The 18,786-nt window shown below is 35.5% G+C and overlaps 2 protein-coding genes across 2 annotated transcripts; one reads left to right on the top strand and one right to left on the bottom strand.

Moving 5' to 3' along the window:
- The first annotated feature begins 11,526 nt into the window (after positions 1 to 11,526).
- Positions 11,527 to 12,899, top strand: LOC130623036 (uncharacterized). The gene is made up of 3 exons (XM_057438542.1): positions 11,527 to 11,551; positions 11,666 to 11,936; positions 12,071 to 12,899. The coding sequence occupies exons 1-3, from the start codon at positions 11,527 to 11,529 to the stop codon at positions 12,897 to 12,899; spliced, it is 1,125 nt and encodes a 374-aa protein (XP_057294525.1).
- Positions 12,900 to 13,290: 391 nt separating this feature from the next.
- LOC130623952 (uncharacterized) lies at positions 13,291 to 14,831 on the bottom strand. The gene is made up of 2 exons (XM_057439503.1): positions 14,500 to 14,831; positions 13,291 to 14,265 (listed from the first exon to the last, which is right to left on the bottom strand). Exons 1-2 carry the CDS (start codon positions 14,642 to 14,644, stop codon positions 13,697 to 13,699), a joined length of 714 nt encoding a protein of 237 aa, XP_057295486.1. The 5' UTR covers positions 14,645 to 14,831; the 3' UTR covers positions 13,291 to 13,696.
- Between the last annotated feature and the right edge of the window lie 3,955 nt (positions 14,832 to 18,786).

The following is an 18,786-nucleotide window of genomic DNA, read 5'->3' as shown; positions in this document are numbered from 1 at the left end:
TTCATTGTCTCTGACACCGTAACTTGGAAGTTTTTGCAATAAAACAGCATGACTTATAGTGTCGAACGCTTTAGTTAAGTCAATAAATACAGCTCCCGTTAACTTTCCATTATCAAATTCCTTTCTGATGTTATCAACAAACAATGTAGCCGCAGTCGAAGTAGACCTATTTGATCGATATCTAATTTGAAATTCCGATAAGAGTTGGTTGGATTCGAGATATCCGCTTAGCTGAGTATGGACTGCCTTTTCGAGTACTTTTGAGAGGGCTGGTAAAACAGAAATCGGCCGGTAACTGTCTGGTTTGTTAATATCACCTGACTTGTTAGGCCCATCTTCAGATGCCTTTTAGATTTTAAAGAAGGGATGTGTCATACGTGCTCTCTTGTTTGCAAAACCCAACGAACATTCTCACACACACTAAAACATCATTTTGGGGTGTGTACACAGAGAACGAATTTGCCGGTAATGTTGAATTGACCAAGCCAGTTTTTGGACACAGTAAAAATTGTAGCTAGCACGTATTATACATTTAGCATTCATATATAGCTTGTGGTAGCCAAATTTAAAAATAAAATGTTTGTATATGAAGAATTAGATAAATCTTATTCAACCATATTATTAGTTAGCTAGCTTATAACTTCATTGGATTGGAAGTTCAGATTAGGTTGAATATTTCAATTTTTTTATACACATGTATATATATGGTATAATTTTTTGGTTTTTTGATTTGCCAAGAAAAGTTTCAATTTGAAGTTCCTTTAAAAGATACAGTCTATAATTTCCATTGTTCTCTTTGTCCTCCACAATTGTTCTAGGATTGGACATCCATAGATTGGGCAGTCCAGTCTTACGACTGAAGTTTAAACGAAGGTTATAAAATGCTCTTGTTATTATAGTACGTAAAATATTCTTGGTTGTCTCGAGTTAAAGATCTTATTTTTGATGTTTACTGGTAAGTACTTCCAAAACCTACTTATTTTCACCCCATACAGCCATGAAAATTCTGTAAAAACGTTGCCAGGAAGATTTATGGATAGTTAGTTGTGAAATATGGTTATTTATTTGCTATTATAGTAGTTATCTTAGTAGATTTTAGGATTTAGAAGTCAGTAAATATCTTTCTCTTGAATAAAATTTATTTTCTGGTTGCCACAAAATAATTTTTTGTTTGCCTCTCCTGTAAGAAAGATTCGTTTTAAGGCTCTTTCTTAACAAATACTTATCTCCTGGCTTTATCTTTCATTGGAAAGCGTGGAAATTACATTAAGAACAAGGTGAACGTTCTTTAAAAAAGTTTGATTAGCAATTACTTCTATTGAATGGAGGTTTAAACTCTCATCAAAATAATGTATGTGATTGTAGGTTTAGAATTTTTGCTTATGTCAGCACAGACTAACAATATTTTTTTTTAAAAAAGCATTTGCTTATCCGTTATCTGTATTGTGTACAGCTGGACACGCTAATCACGAAAATGTGTAGGATAGTGTTCGTCTGACGGTGTTTTCGAAAACATTAAAGGAAAATCAGCACATCAACTTTGCCTGTCATAGACAGACAGAGACAGAAGCAGTCAATACCATAGGCGAATATATTTATTGTCCATGTGAACCTAACTGAAACGCTGAGTCATTTTTAATACTTTTATTTTATAGTTATCACAGTGTCTTTACAATTGATTTATGAATAAAAATAAAGAAAGTAAAGACAACGATGAAACGGCCATTTTGCACGTTCGTGTTTCCGGTATGTATATTTATTAAATCTAATCTCGTCACCACGAAATTTATTTTTCGAAGCTAGATGTATGCTGTGAAGGAGCGAAGAGAATCACGAAAAAAATATTATTATTGGTCACGACAGATGCTTATAATTTTGTTATATTCGTAAGAAATGGTTTCAGAGCTTCATGGATTCATAGCTGCCATGCTAGCGTAATTACGGAGTAGCGTGATAGATTGGCTTTCAGGACACTTTAATTACAACACTTTAAGTTAATTAATAATTAATGACCCATCAAGATCCAATTTTCTGAGGATCCCAGCTTTGGGGAACTTACCCAATTTGGTCCCCGATGGCCCCTAGTTGCTCACGCGAGGGATGACATTGGTTATTTCTAGCCGTTTCCAAGATATAATGCCTTAAACATAACAGGGAAATGCAATGGCTACGTTATTTAAAAATGTTATTAACGTCAGTTTAAGTGGACATCGTGCACGTAACGTCAGAAAAGTTAACCAATGAGACATAACGTTTTCTGCTAACTCCAAATTAAAATGAATACATCCACTTTGCCCCTCACAAACACACTTACTTTTCGTATTATTATATAGACTAGTCAATAAGCCCTGTGGAAAAAGAGAAATAACAAAAACCTGCCATTTCAATTTTAATTTTAACCCGCCGATGTGCAAAGTTTTTTTCAATTGATTTAGCCGTTACCTATATTGCGTGAAGTTTGAAACGCTGATCAAAATCAAACGCGTTTTATTCAATAAACAGAGCTGTAACTCTTCACAAAATGTCAATATTATGTTCAGAATTTGCACATACGTACATAATTGCTATTAAACACCTACCAGATTGTTTATTTCAGGATGAAAAGAGATTAGATCAAACGAAGGAACAACACAAGGCGACCCTGCTGCTATGGGTATGTATGCTATTAGCATTCTCCCTTTACTTGATCTCAATATCTCTGCTAAAGGTGATACTGCTAAACGTGTGACGTTTGCCAATGATTTTACAGGAATCAGGAAATTAAAAGCGCTTCAATCGTGGTGAGACGACATTGCAAAACATGGTCCAAATATTGGTTACTACGCAAAAGCTATTAAAAGTTGGCTGATTGTAAAAGGACAGTACCTATATGACGCTATGGAAATATTTGCTAATAGCGGAGTTCAAATTACTGTAGGAGGAAATCGTCACCTAGGAGCTATTATCAGAAGTCAAGAATATAAACGTACAATAAGTTTCAAAATTGGGCAAATGGGTAAAAGAAATTGAACTCTTATCACAGATAGCTAAATCTTACTCTCATGTTGCATACACGGCATTTGTTTATGGTTACCAACACAAGTTTACCTATTTAATGCGAACGGTTTCAGATATTTCAACTAACTTAGAACCTTTGGAAAATACCATCAGAGATAGTTTCCTGAAAACAGTTCTTAACGTTTACGTATGTTATGATCAAGAAAGGAAGCTTTTTTCACTCTCTGTCAAATATGGTGGTTTAACTGTCTATAACCCATGTGAAAGATGTGATATTGAATACGTAAACTCGAGATCAGTTACACAAGAAATGGTACCGAAAGTAAAAATTCAGGAGTATATTTATGATAACAAAGTAGAAATCGAACAACGAAAGCACATGGTGCAATTCGAGCTGAAAAGTATAACGTGAATAGCGAAACACTTGACGAAATAAAAACGGGAATAGCACAACTAGAATCATTGAAGCAAGTCTAGAAATCGGAGCGTCCAACTGGCTGACCAGCTTACCAATCAAAAAGTATGGATTTCTTCTTGACAAACAATCTTTTTGGGACAGTCTGTACATAAAGTACAAAATTTCATAAAAACGTTTAATAATAATAATAATAATAATTGTATATTTCGGGCATATCCATATATTACAATGGCTCTTCGTCCCTAATTAAAAACAGCTATTTATAATAAAAATTAAAGAAAATTTTAAAAAGCGTAATATATATTTCAGTATAAACATTAATCAACTAAAATTTGACTCGAAATGGACATGAGAATAGAGTAGATAGGACTAGTGGAGAAATGGCTAGAGGCATGGTGGGATGCGATAGCGTGAAATCGATTAGTGAGAAAACGTAGGGACAAGGCAAAATCAACAAATAAACAGATTATATATTAAAGAAATACTATAGTATTAGTATAGGTAATCAAATAAAGTCAGAGACTAAAATGGACTTGGAATAGAACGAGTAGAACAAGCGGAGAGAACAAAAAACAGCCTGGGGGAAATAGTAACTTGATTGGCTGGAGCTATGCGCATACTGAGGACATACTGGGTAGAATCGAGGCTGTTGTTGGAATATATAAGAACAGGACAAAATCAACAAATAAACATGCAATCGTAAAGTCGTAAATAAAAGTGAACAGTGTGTGTATATATTGAATGCAATATTTTCTATAAAAAAAAACAAAAAAAAACTAATGTTTATTTATATATTTTGCAAGCGCTCTATCTGATAAATAACATTTAGCTCCGTAAACAAATTTTTTATAAACCACTTCTTTTCGTAGACTGGTGGGAAGATCGTTCAGTTGTCGACTACTTCTTCCAATAAAAGTTTTATCCGATGCGTTAACTTTGAATTCGGACACACATCTTTCAGAACTTCTTGTCGTTCTTTCTGTTTTCTTCATTTCCAGCCCTTTCAAATATGTGGGAAATTCTGTTTCGTGCAAAGATTTGTGAGCGAGTTTTAACATGTTCAAGTTAATTCTCTCTTTGGAGGGCAACCATTTCAAATTCAAAATATCTGCTGTGGTACAGTAGTGCGCTGTAACAAAGGCTGCTGCACATCCTAAAACTTTGTTGATACGGTTAAGTTTGTAATCTGGTGCGTTGGAAAGCACCACATTGCAGTAGTCAAGTCTAGAGAGTAACAGTGTCTCTGCTAACTGTTTACGTAAGTACTGAGGAGCTGAATGTTTCAATTTGCGCAATACAGAAAGCTTACAGTAAGTAGATTTCAAAAGCTGGTTTAAATGAGTGTCCCAGGCTAAATGTTCATCAAAATGCACACCAAGTAACTTATAACTTGCAACTCTTTCAATAAGTTTATCACAATGTTTAATATTGAAGGTTACATGTGTGTCATCATCTAACTTATGTGTTTGTGACATTCTGCTTCCCGAAAACAGCATGATTTTAGTCTTGCCTTGGTTGAAAGCAAGGTTGTTGTTGGAAGACCAGTCACACAAGTTGTCCAAACGTTGTGTGAGTGGTTCAATGGCATTCGGTAATTCGTTTTGTTTACAGTGATCATAGCAAGATGTGTCGTCAGCGAATTGACAAACTGTCCCATGAACTGCATCTTGTAGGTCAGTTACGTACAAGTTGAAAAGAATCGGCCCTAGAACTGAACCCTGTGGCACACCAAATTGAACGGTCTCCATCGATGATGAACAGTCATCGATTTGAACGTACTGCAATCGATTGTTGAGGTAGGAAAACATCCATAGAACAGCTGGTTTAGAAAAGCCAAGATGATACAGCTTAGTTATGATAGTTTTGAAATCAACTGTATCAAATGCCTTGGAATAATCTAAAAACATTGCTAGTGTCACTTCACCCTTTTCCATGGCTTTTATAATATCATCGCGTATTTTCAGCAGTAAGGTGGTAGTCGAGTGATGCTTTCTAAATCCGGACATGGTGTCTTTGAGTACATTCTCAGAAGAGATGTATTCACATATTTGGTTTGCGATACACCTTTCGTACACTTTAGACAAGGTCGGCAAAACTGAAACAGGTCGATACTGATCTGGAGAAGTAGCATTGTCACATTTTGGAATTGGAGAAACCTTTCCGATTTTCCATTGCGTATGAAATTTTTGCTCATCAATACCAGAATTAATAACATGTGTTAAAGGTGAAATGAGATATTCTAATACAGGTTTTATAAGAGCAACTGGTATATTATCGAATCCAGCGGAACAATCCATGCGAAGCGATTTCAGTTCTGTTTCAACTTCCGCATAGGTCACATGTCTAAAATACAACTCTGGACGGTCATTGCGTAGTTGGAAATTGTTAATATGATTCAATAAGTCATCTTGTGTAGTTGGAACAGCGTTTAAAATTCTATTCGCGGTTGATATATAGTGATCATTCAGCGTGGTTGGATCCAGGCAAATTTTATCTTTCTTCGGATTCAGAATACGGTGAATAAACTTCCACACATCTGCAGGTCTTTTTGAGCTTAGAGCTTTCTTGAAAAACGTTTTCCTAGTGTGCTTGATCGTACGTTTCAGGTTATTTCGAATATCTCTGAAATTATCCCAGTCACTATCAGATTGTGTCAGGTGAGCTTTGTGACGCAATTCTCTACATTTGCTTTGCATATCATTAATGCGGAGATCTTTTAGCCATGGTGCTGGAGGTCTGGTAACTTTGATTCGTTTCAATGGTGCATGTCGTTCTATACATGAAGATATTAATTCATTAAGAATATCTAGTTTATCATCTGCAGATTTTGAAGAATAAACAACACTCAATGGTAATTGCGAAAAGTCAGTGACATAATCATTTAAAATGTAATTCTTGTAATCACGTATATATTTAAAACGAGGCTGAAATCTTGTAACTCTTGTGTTGATACAGGCATATATAGCATCATGATCACTTATTTCTGGTGTTGGAGTAACATCACAAAGTTTTACTTTACATTGAGCGTTTGTTATAAAATGGTCAATTAGCGTAGTCCCTCTTCTGGTTGGCTTCGTAACATGTTGTAAATAATACAATACCCGTGATTTCCCTCTTTTAAGATGTCTCGCTTGGGTATTCTTTGGTAACGACGGTAATGAAGTTTCATAATGTACTTGTTGATCACTGGAACTAATTACGAATGTTGTTAAAATTAATGTGTAAAATAGAATTTTTCTCATATCACCTGGTTTTTATTAGATGGAATGTAAGAAGCTGGTGTAGAAAATTCTCCCGCAATCAATTTTCAGAGCAACGACTTATTTTGTAAATTCCTTCCAAATTATTAGTCAATTCACAAAATGTCTTCTTGGTTATCATGTATCAATAACAAAATAAATCTGTGTTAAAATCTGTAACAAATATGAGTAAAATCTTGGTTTATCATAACTTTATCAATAACTTATCAACAATCAACAAACACGTCCGTTTTTACCCTCCACCAAACAACTGCAATCAATCGTACAGCCCTATATGTTTACAAACAACATGCGTTTGTGGTGCTCCTTTCAAGATTGAACACGTTTTGTTATACCCTAAAGGTGGATTCACTTCAATTTGACATAATGAAGTAAGAGACTTTACTGCAGAATTGTTAACTGAATGCTGCAAGGATGTTGAAACGGAACCAGTATTGCAAGAACTGGCGAAATCATACCACCGCCAACAATTCAAACAAGTAATGCACGTGTTGAAGTTGCTGCAAGAGGTTTCTGAGTCAAGGGACAAGTAGCGTACTTTGACGTTAAGGTTTTCAACCCAACAGCTAAAGTCTACTTGACCCAGCCTCTTTCTGCAGCACATCGTTCAAATGAACAGCTTAAAAAGAGGTGTTACAATAAATGAGTAAACCAAATTGATCAAGGTAGTATGTCCCGTGAGTGGTCCAAATTCTATAATATAGATTGCCCGAAGTTATATCGAAGAAACGAGATGATCCCATTGCTAACTTAAAAATTGGATCCGTTGTAGAATAAACTTCAGTGTCTTGAGATGTCAACTATTATGCTTGAGAGGATCAAGAAGTATATCACAGAAAATAACATTAAATCTTGAACAATGTGACTATTTTCCGAAATTGGAAAGCATCTATTTTTATATATTATCATTATTTTGAAACCCCCAAGAAGAATATGTTGTACTGTAAAAAAAATAGATCTTAAAACGAAACGAAATGTATAGGATTATGTACTTTTGATAAACAATTACGGAGATATGGCGATTTTGAGGGTTTTTGATGACGTCATTAACACGTCTGTTCCGAAACCAGCGTTTTAAGATCTATATGTTAAAGGCAACGAGTATATAAATTTCTAAAAAAATAATTTTCGTCTTTTCGCAGGTCTTTGCTGTCGTCAGCAAAATTTAAACCCTTATATCTCAGGTGCTAGTCGAAAACATATGATCCTATACATTATTTTGATCATCGCTTTTCCCTATACTCTATACAGGCGTGGAATCATGAAATTTCCGCCAAATTTTTTTGGTATATGCACTGCTGACGTCGCACAACATTTAAAACAACCTATTTTTCCATTGTTCTTTTGCCAAAGTGGATTTTTCCATGGGCTTATTACAGAAGCTCACTGGTGCCATATTTTGCTCGTGTTTTAAAAAATGGAGCAAAATCAATTTTCATTGTTGCTCGCGTTTTGAAAGGTGGAGCAAAATCAATTTTCATTTTTGCTCGTGTTTTGAAAAGTGGAGCAAAATCGATTTTCATTTTTGCTCGTATTTTTAAATTAACCGGTACGCTCGCCTAATCAGAGCAATCAATAAAGAAATGGTAGCGGTGCGTGGAACAGGGTCGCCTGGGTTCACAGGAGAAAATACTTAGTGGCCCTAATTTTAAAAAGATTGCTTGAAGTACAGCAAGACGAACTTCCTTTTCTAAACATGGCATTTTTGTGACATAGAAATGAAAGTGGTTATTGTAGATGCAAAATAATTACATTTTACTAGCCCTGTCCAGGATTTGAGCCTGGATCTCTCATTTGCATGAGTGTCATAGCCATTAGACCAACAGGGCATAAATATACATATATGAAAAACACTACAGGTGTATCTTATATATGCTTATGCATTTATACAGCGCACATAGCCTAGTTAATCTCTTTGTGGATATCAAATAGATAAAATTAACTCATTGAGACTAAGTGAAAAACTCTGGAAAAATTATCTGGATATCGATCCACACTTCTCTAAATGGCGGGAAAATATTAATCTTTGATGCAGGCACTTTGGTTAGAACATCTGTACCGAACCCCAAATATTTAAGAAATTTTACGATCTAAATAGAAATAAAAGAAGCTTGGCTGCACCAAACATTCTTTCACATAAATTGGTTAATCTTATCTATCTGTTATATACATTTTTGTTACTTTCATTTCCTGGAGCGATAGCGCGCCTGATGCCCGCGTCAATTTGTCGTCCGCCATCTTATAAACAACAACAACGAATCCGTGTATTTTAACAAAAAAAAACGAAAGAAAAACTTTTTGTATATTTTTTTCTCCACTTTTGAAAACACGAGCAAAAACGTTGCGCATTGTATCTCTACTTTTTAAAATAGAGCAGACTCATTACGCATTGTTTTCTTGTGTTATAAAAACACAAGAAAACTCATTTTTTCTGTTTGCTCGTGGTTCTAAAAATAGGAGCAAACAAAAAATAGTTTGCTCCACTTTTAAAACAAAGTATGGCACCAATGAGCTTATGGAGTTATATTATGGAGTTATATGTGGGACAATATTCGTGTATGGTTTTCGTCGCGTCGTAATGCTTTTTGTATCTTTCTTCGTAGCGTGGTTTTTTTTTACTCGTAATAGTTTTTGTCGTGTCGTATTTTTCTCCGTTGTGTGGTTTTCTTTGCAGGGTAATGGTTTTCTTTGTGGCGTATTACTTTTGTTGGAGTGATCTAATGTTTCGTCGTGTCGTATGTCACTTCGTGAGGTTTCACTTTTGGGCGAAATAGTTATACTTTTTTTTACACGGAATTACTAATTTCGTGAAGCTTTTACACAATATATTTCACTTTCTTTCTAGTGGCTTTGATCTTTCTACTGGGTAGAGCTAGCTATTACTTTTGTCATTTTCTTTCAATGAACGATACGTTATTAGCTATAGATTTAGCTAGCTATACATTTTAGCATGCTACACTGTATAATCTATTATCTATTTTGTAGTTTAAATGGATTCTGATGAAAATATCAAAAATCAAGTAAACTAACTACATAAACATAAATTATTACATAAAACTCTTACACAACACATAATATGTCTTCGTAACCACAAATGTAAAACTAACTTATAAATAGAATATAATTTTTAGCACTAAACTAAAGGTTTTGTTTTATTTTACTACACTTTATTTATGTGACTTGGATTTCTTGTAAGTGCTACAATTTAGTATTTTGGCGTTAAAAAAGCATAACCATTTTCGATACGAAGTAAAATACGCCGCGAATTGAAATGCGCCACGAAATGAAATGTGCCGCAAAATAACACGCCCCGAAGTGAAATACGCCACGAAGTGAAATACGCCGCAAAGTGAAATACGCCGCGACGAAGACAGATACAACTCCACAAAACGTAAAACCACCCTACAAAGAAAGATACGACGCGACAAAAACCACACCACGAAGACAAATATTGTCCCACATAAAACTCCATATGAGCTTCCGTAGCTTATCGACTAGTATAATTATATTTTAGGGTGCTTTTGCGTCCTTAAATGAAAAAATGATCCGAATAACTTTTAGCAAGAAACATGGGAAAAATTGGTGTTTTTGTGAACTTAATATTTCAAGGTCCTTTTGCGTCCATAAATAAAAATAATGCAAGATAAATGTTTAAATAAGGTTTTTGCTGCAAATAATGGTTATTTATATTGTTTTTGTGTTGTGCGCCAGTTATAGCAACTAAAATGTGAAAAAGTGATGTTTTTGCGACCTTAGATATTTCAATGTGATTTTGCGTCCTTAAAAAATAACAATTAAAATCAGCTTTTTTGCTCCAAATAGTGGATTTTAATGTTGTTTTTGTTATGAACGCAACTTTTGGCAACAAAAATGTAAAAAAGTGGTGTTTTTGCGAGCTTAAATATTTTAAGGTGCTTTTGCGACCACAAATGAAAAAATTATTCGAGTTGTCGTGTAAAATAACTTTTTTGCTCCAAATAGTGTTTTTTTATTTTTTTTTCATGATGAAGGCAACTTTGTGCACCAAAATGTAAAAAATTGGTGCTTTTGCGCAGTAGCCATGCGTCTAGATGAAATAATAAAATTACACCCATTTGCATTTAACATTGAGTGAAGTGCTGCATATTTAAGCTTAAATTCCCTCTTCTCTTGTTAAGTGAGGCATGGAGAATTTTAGGTCTTCAGGTAACAAAACATATATTTGTTTTGGCAAAAAGGACAGGAGCAAGTGACGACTATTCGATCAGGACTAGTACTGATAAACGGTATATCTTTTTCTAAACACAGCCCACATTCAATTGTTGAATAGATGGGTATATTGACATTTTCTATGCCAAATCACGATGATTGACTAACTAATATAACATAGATTGATGATATAAATATGTAAACAATGCCCTGACCGTTATACGTCGGAGACGTGAAGATAATAATTTAAAGCATTACGAGGTCACTTAACCGAAGATATTAAAATAGTTGACCACAAGAGATCGTAAAATAGAAAAGAATTTCTTCTAGAAAAATTCGATTCGTGTCTGCTGTTACCAAAACAAAATGTTACTAAATCTTATGAATCGTACATCAACTCTCACGTAGATCATTTATATTTTATCCATGTGAACTTTGGGCATATGAGAAAAGTGAGACCCGATACCCTATGTGATACCCGAGACCCGATACCCTGATACCGATACCCGAGACCCGAGACCCAATACCCTGACACCGATATCCGAGACCCGATACCCTGATTTTTTTTTTTATTAATTTTTTTCGGCGATGTTTTATTTCAATAAAAATCTAATTTTTTCTCGTTATTTTCTTGTTTTTTCAACCTAACATATCAGAGATGATATGTTAAGTTTATTCGAAGCAAGACGTACGTTCGATCGAATGAATAATTAATGAGGAAGTCCAGATTAAGCCCGGTTCAGACTTACTTGCGTCTGCGCTGCGCCAGTGGCGTACGCATGCGCAGTAAGATTTCTTTCAGATTGGCGCAAGAGTGACGCAAGAACGACGCAAGCCGTTCACATTTGCGCAAGGATTAATAAGAAAGATTTTAACAAGATGGACGACGAAGACCTTCTGATATATCTTGGCTACATACTTTTAAAACGAAGTTCTCGAAGAGAAGCTGAAAGGAAAGCTCGAAAAAAAAGATCAATTTGGGTTAGGCAAATTTACAAACAAAGAGAAGAATGTGGTATATATCATACCCTGGTACAAGAAATGGCTTTGGGGGATCGAGAATCCTATTTCAAGTAAGTATAACTTACCAACCATTACTGCCATTACTAGCAGTGATAGTAAAACCAGTTTCAGTATCTTTAATTTTGAAAAAAGAAACTAAGTAAGTAATCTAAAATCTTCCTCTCTTTCTCTTTCTCTCTTGTAGGTTTATGAGAATGTCCCCGGAATCTTTCCAGTACCTGTTGAATGTTATCGGACCAGAAATCTCCAAAAAAGACACGAAATTTCGTAAAGCTATCTCAGCATCAGAAAGACTTTGTCTTACATTACATTATCTTGCCTATGGAGGAAGTCAGCAGTCATTAGGCTTTTCATTCCGTATAGCAAAATCAACTATAAGCAGTATTGTAAACGAAACATGTTCAGCTATTTGGAATTGTCTTAAAGAACAATATTTGCGCCCTCCAAAAGCTTTGGATGAATGGAAGAAAATTGCTCAGGACTTTAATGACATGTGGGATCTACCACATTGCATTGGTGCCATAGATGGAAAACATATCAGAATGGAAGCACCAATAAATAGCGGATCCCTATATTACAATTATAAAGGGTTTTTTAGTATCATCTTGATGGCAATATGTGATGCTCGCTACGTATTTTCATTTGTTGATATCGGAGATTACGGTTCAAACAATGATAGCGGTGTTTTCCGTAGATCAGCAATTGGGAAATCGTTTTTTAAAAAAGAAATGAACCTTCCTGAACCAGAAAATATCGAGAATTCCCCTACTTTTGGTCTAATGCCTTATTATTTAGTTGGCGATGATGCTTTCCCGCTTCAACAGTGGCTTATGAAGCCTTATCCTGGACAGGGTATAAAAGAGAACCAGTTAATTTTTAACTACAGATTGTCTAGAGCACGACGAGTAATCGAGAATGCATTCGGTATTCTTGCTGCCAGATGGAGAGTTTTTATGAATCCCCTGCAAACAAATGTCAACAATGCAGAAACGATAGTTAAAGCCACAATATGATTGCACAATTTCCTCCGTCAAACTAACAGTGCCACTTATTGTCCATCTGGTTTTGTTGACAGTTGGGACGATAAGGGAGAGATCAAGGAAGGGAAATGGAGAAGGTTGGTCGCTGATGGGAATAGTAGCTTATTAATTGATATCCCACCCATTAGAGGATCTCGGCCATCGAATACTGCTGTTAATGTTAGAGATAATTTAAAGTCATATGTTAACTCTATGGAAGGCTCACAACCTTGGCAATGGGAGCATGTATGAAGCAGAGGGAAAGTAACACAAAACAAAGAGTAAACATTTTTGCTGAGCTTAAGTCAAGTTTAAAAAAAAGCATGTTCCAAGGAGTCGAAGATACATTTACATAATATACGTAGCTTATAATGATACAACCTAACTTTATTCAAAATTTTATGCCTAATAAGAAATATAAAAACATATAGTTCTTCTCAGTTACCCATATCTCCTCTCATTCGCCTGAACATATGACCATTTGCCATCGGATCTTGTGAATCATTTTCTAGCATGTTGACATAGGTACCGTTTTGTAGTTGAAAGTTTTTTCGAAATGAATCGATACTGGGTAAATTTCTTTGATTATTAAGAGGCTGGTAGAGAGGGCTTGACGCCTCAATGGGGGTAAAGGGAGTTAGTGGGGGGCTTCTCAAAACCTCTTGATGGTTTAATAATTGCTGTTGTTGCATCCTTTGTAAAGAATTTTCTTGTGCTTGGGCCTGTCGATCAGGTACCGCGTTCTCCTCGTCTTCAAGCTCGAATCTAAACATAATGTTGTCTATCTCATGTTAAGCCTTGATCTTACTTATTTTCTTTAGTTTTCTCAGTTTTGTGGCGAGTAAATCACCATAAAGCTGATCGTCATCTTTGGCGTCGGTGTTACTTGAACTAAGTTTGTCTCTCAACTTATACATTAAGTCAGTCTCCAACTCTGCCTTCCTTTTAGTTGCGCCCTTTTGGAATTTTTGTCTTCCCGTGACATCCGAAACGTTTTGTTTACTTTTGTTGGACGGAAGAGGTGGTGGGTTTGTTACTGGTTCCGATATCACTGACTCGTTGTCACCGTCATTTCCTCCATCTTCCTCTATATCTCCATCTTCTTCTTCCTGGTCAAACTGTTCTCCTTCGAATAATTCCCTGTCGTCATCTTCTTCTTGTGCCACAGATTCACTGGTGCTCCAATTGGATGATGTGCCTCTTTCTACGATATATGGTTCCAACCACCCTAGCACTTCGAGAAGAGGAGGACGTCTCGCTTCTTTTGCACCAGCTCCACTTTTGTTTAAAGAGTTCCACTTCTTTTTCGCTTTCCCATACTTGCTTCTCAAGTTTCGAAAAGCTTTTTCGACTTCGGTAACTAAAATAAAATCATAAAAAATATTTATCTATGGTTTGGTTATATTCTTGATATAAAATGGGCGAAAAGATAGATCAAAGTCCTCTGTCAACCATTTATGTCCCTCAAGACTTTTAAAAATTTTGTATCATAGCCATCGTTTTAAACTTAAAAAGAACTTAGGATAATTAACGAAAACGTTGTAAAATACAACTTGTTTTTGTTCAATGATCTCAACATATATTTGGATCTTACCATTCTGTATGTTAAGTTCTTTTGCCACATCTGCCCAAGCTAATCTTTTTTTGTTTTTATCTCTGAAATTTTTATCTTGCTTGTCATACAAAGCAGGATATTTTCTTACTGCTTCTGCGAGTCTTTCTTCACTTTCAGTCGACATTTTTGATTCCACCACTCCCTGTTCACTTCTTCCTTCACTTGATTTGTTTGAAAAAGTTTTAAGTTTTCTTGCGCACCTTGCGACTCACGTTCACATTACAAAAATGTGACGCAATAGTGCCGCAAGCGCGACGCAACCGCAAAAAATATCAAAAAATTTTGATATTCTTGCGCTTGCGCTTGCACTTGCGCTTGCGCTTGTGGCACTCTTGCGGCGCTCTTGCGTCACTTAATCCACTAGTGTTCACACGGTGCGCAAGAGTGACGTAGCCGCAACACAGCGCAGCGCAGCCGCAAGTAAGTCTGAACCGGGCTTTAAGCATGTGAAAGTGTCTGTTCGATGGATTGAATGGGAAAGGAAAAAGCAAAGAGTGAAGTTCGTGTCTTTAGTGAAGTAATAGTAATTTTAAAACGCGTTTTTATTATATTTTACATTCAATTACAACTACAATGGAATCAAGGTATGTTCTTTTTTAAATATAAATTGTTTTTCGAGCAACAGAGGCTATGTAATCTCACCCAATTTTTCTTCTAACAGTTACATTTTGAAAAAAGTGAAGTTGATGGAAGCGAGAATTCAGAAAGTAAAAGGAGATGGTTTTTGTGCACTATATGCAGTGTTGGGTGCTATGAAGCAAAAAGAATTTAGCGCGATACCTTCGTTGGATGGTCTCATTGAAATGACAAGATATGAACTCCTAAGCAATTTAGATTCTTACGGAGTGTTTACTGCCGATGACACTGATATTATCGAAGAATTTGATGAATACGTAAAGATGAGGAATGTGTTTTTATTATCGTTCATATTCAAATAAAAAATTAAAAAAAATAATAAAAAAAAAATCAGGGTATCGGGTCTCGGGTATCGGTATCAGGGTATTGGGTCTCGGGTCTCGGGTATCGGTGTCAGGGTATCGGGTCTCGGGTCTCGGGTCTCGGGTATCACATAGGGTATCGGGTCTCACTTTTCTCATATGCCGTGAACTTTGTATCCAAAGTAAGGAGCGTAGTATAGTATGGGATTCGTCCTTTCCATCATATCGCGTGATATAAATCGTATTTATTTGGAGCGACACGTCTGAATGATATTACAACATTTCGTTGTGTTATTACACCTGTGGTCACACCTAAGTTGTAACGAATACTTTCTTGCATCATAGCACGCCCATAACCATGGCCATATTGTTGCATAAAGTTGTTCACCATATCATCTAATTCGTCGTTAGATAATTTTGTGTTACCATGGTAGCAACAATATTTTTAATACTAGTCGTTAGCCCGTGGAAAAAACCACGGGTTCGCCCGTCCTTTTTATACCACATCACGTGCGTCTCGCTACTTGCGCAGCTAAGCTAACATTATGCGTGACAGACAGACAGACGTACACGGGTATTATAATATCGTCGGTGCCCCGTGGAAAAATCCACGGGTTTGACCATTCTTTCTATACCGCATTGCGAGCGTCTCACTACTTGTCAAGTCACTTACAACATCAGCAATCTCCTCCAGCGCCGCCATTATAAATTATTTACTATGTGGGGAAAAAGCGGGAAAATTGTAAAAACGAAAGATTAAAAAGTGCATCCGAGATTCATATGAGAAGCTGATCTGAAAAGCAGAAAAGCAAATCTGGAAAGCTTATCTGAGAAGTTGAATCGCTGATCTGATATTCGATTAACCGTAAAGGTACTGCCATGGATATTGTCTTGTCGTTGCCAAGTGTACTTCGCGTGAATGACACCAATACCTTTATTTAAATAAAGTAATTGTCATGCAATATGTTAAAAAAAGGTTTTACTTACTTAGAAGTCAAGACATAATCGTCATGAAAACAAATACCTATTTTTCTGAGCATATACGTTATATCCATAATGAGACTGAAAATGTGCAAACATGACGAAAGCATAAACCCAAGATAAGCTCAACGCAAGGTATTAAAAAGATATTCTTGCGCTTGCGTCTGTGTTTGTAGCATAATTTTTGTAGTGTGAACTAAAAAACGCAAGTAAGCGCAAAAGCAACAAAAAACGACAAACAAACAAATATTCTCAAACAAAAAAAACTGTGGTAATTTAACAGTATTAAAGACGGTCTTTTTTGGAGAAAAGATGGTTGAAGAAGTTGCTTTTAAAATATTTGTTTCGATAAAAAGTATGATAAAAAAGTGATGAACCACTTTTATGTTACTTTGTTTACCATCGGTAATTTTATTGCCAATGTTTTATAGACTTTCTTAAAGAAAATTATAGAAGTAGAAAATATAATCGACCTTGCAAAAGTCACAGACAGACAGACGGAAGCTTCTTATTATACAAGAGATTAGTCGATAAGACTCGTGGAAAAATCCACTTTGGCAGAAGAACAATGGAAAAAAGAATTTGATTTTTGAAGACGTCAGCAAGGACCCCACCAATAAACAAAAATGTTTCCCCTAGGGGATATTCAATAATGTTACTGACGTCAGCAAAGACACGCCAAAGAGTTTTTTTTTAAATTATTTTTTACATATTATATTAGTTCTTTTCTATGGCACTACTACTGGCAATTTTGTTTTTTCTTTCATTTTCGTTGTTTCGGGTTCTGAGTTTGGGTTTGTTTTAACAAAATACAAGTGAATATTTTTATGATGCGACACCAATGTATTCTTGTTTTCTTTTTCGTTTCAAGCTTCTGGAAATCTAGATGATCCGCGTTCCTCACTTTCTTCACTCTCCACTAATAAACGAGCCAGCTATATTTTAAAGCTTCCTCTCTTGGTACAGTAAATCTATATTTGTATATATCTTGCCGATGCAGTGAATTTATAGAAGCAATCGGAAAAGAGTATTCAAAAGTTAATTTTTATGAGTCCTTCTTTCTAAGTGCAAACGAAAAACACTTTAGAAATACACACGAGTCACTCACTAATTGACGAACTTATTACTCCATATGTTGAAGAGCAATGCGATACGCCTGTTTTGGGTGAGAAGCAACAACCTTTGTTTAGTATCGATGCCTTTTCAGGCCAAACAACCGAACTAAACATGCAGGAGTTAAAAGAAAACAACATCAATTTGACAAGGGTACCTTAAATATGACGAATCTCTTTTACCCAATAGGCCTAGGAGTTAATGGTTTCGCGATAGCCTTTATGAAGATGAAATTTACAGGATGGTACTGCTCCTCAATCGCCACGCTACTAGATTAAGGGAAGTGGATCGAACAAATAGATGCGGAGTCAAAGCTGTCAATCCTAAAATCCCTACAAGTGGATCAAGGAACTTTATGATTATATGACATCGGAAGAAGGCTGTGTAATCATTTTAAATAGCTGGAAACAAGCTTTCATTACAGAAACTATCGAAAGGAAAACTGAAGGTCCTTTTTTTTAACTTTTGGATAAATTTTATCCCCATTATTCTTAAAATATTCTTAACATGATGGCCTGAAAATATAGAATGACTTAATAAAATAAAGCTTGCTATAATTTAAAGCAAACTTCAAATCAAATTTTGTGCTTCATACAAATTTCCATTTTTAGAACAAACAATCGAGTGCGTAAAAAATGTTCAGACTCAAGACATAACGGGGAACAAAATATTTAAGGGAAAGTTGGCCTTTATAAATTGAAATGGTTGAAAATTCATTACACACCTAAATTCATATCTCTACCAAATACTCTGAACAACAGTAGATCATCTGGCTAGGTATTTCGATTACTGAACTTTGCTTCGTCCCAAAGAGAACGGTTTGGAAATTCTTAACTACAGTTGTCTCATAGATTTTCAATCAGTTCTCTTTGTGACGTTATATCATTGCAGGTTTTACTTCTTTATAAAAAAAACTTCTAACTAACAAAACCAACTTTTTATACTCGACAACTACAGTTTTTTTTTACATTTTATATTCTAATTATATTCAGCTCTGGTTTCCTTCCAATTCGTTTTTTTTTAGTTGATAAACAACTTGTTTCCGTAATATACGGCTCGGCCATGGTAAACCGGGTTTAAAAATAGGTTATTTAAAACATTACGGCCGCGTACGGTGCTTTAGCATAGGTAACAAATAGATACCCTGTTTTCACGTTTGGCGGCTTACTTCTTTTATTAAATTTTAGCGTAACGCCACGCTTATGGGAGACAACAATACATGAACTTGAAGAAA

This window comes from Hydractinia symbiolongicarpus, chromosome 13 (genome assembly GCF_029227915.1).
Source record: "Hydractinia symbiolongicarpus strain clone_291-10 chromosome 13, HSymV2.1, whole genome shotgun sequence".
NCBI classification, from domain to species: domain Eukaryota; kingdom Metazoa; phylum Cnidaria; class Hydrozoa; order Anthoathecata; family Hydractiniidae; genus Hydractinia; species Hydractinia symbiolongicarpus.
Note: the sequence above shows the minus strand (reverse complement) of the source record. Positions and strands in the feature narration are given on the sequence as shown.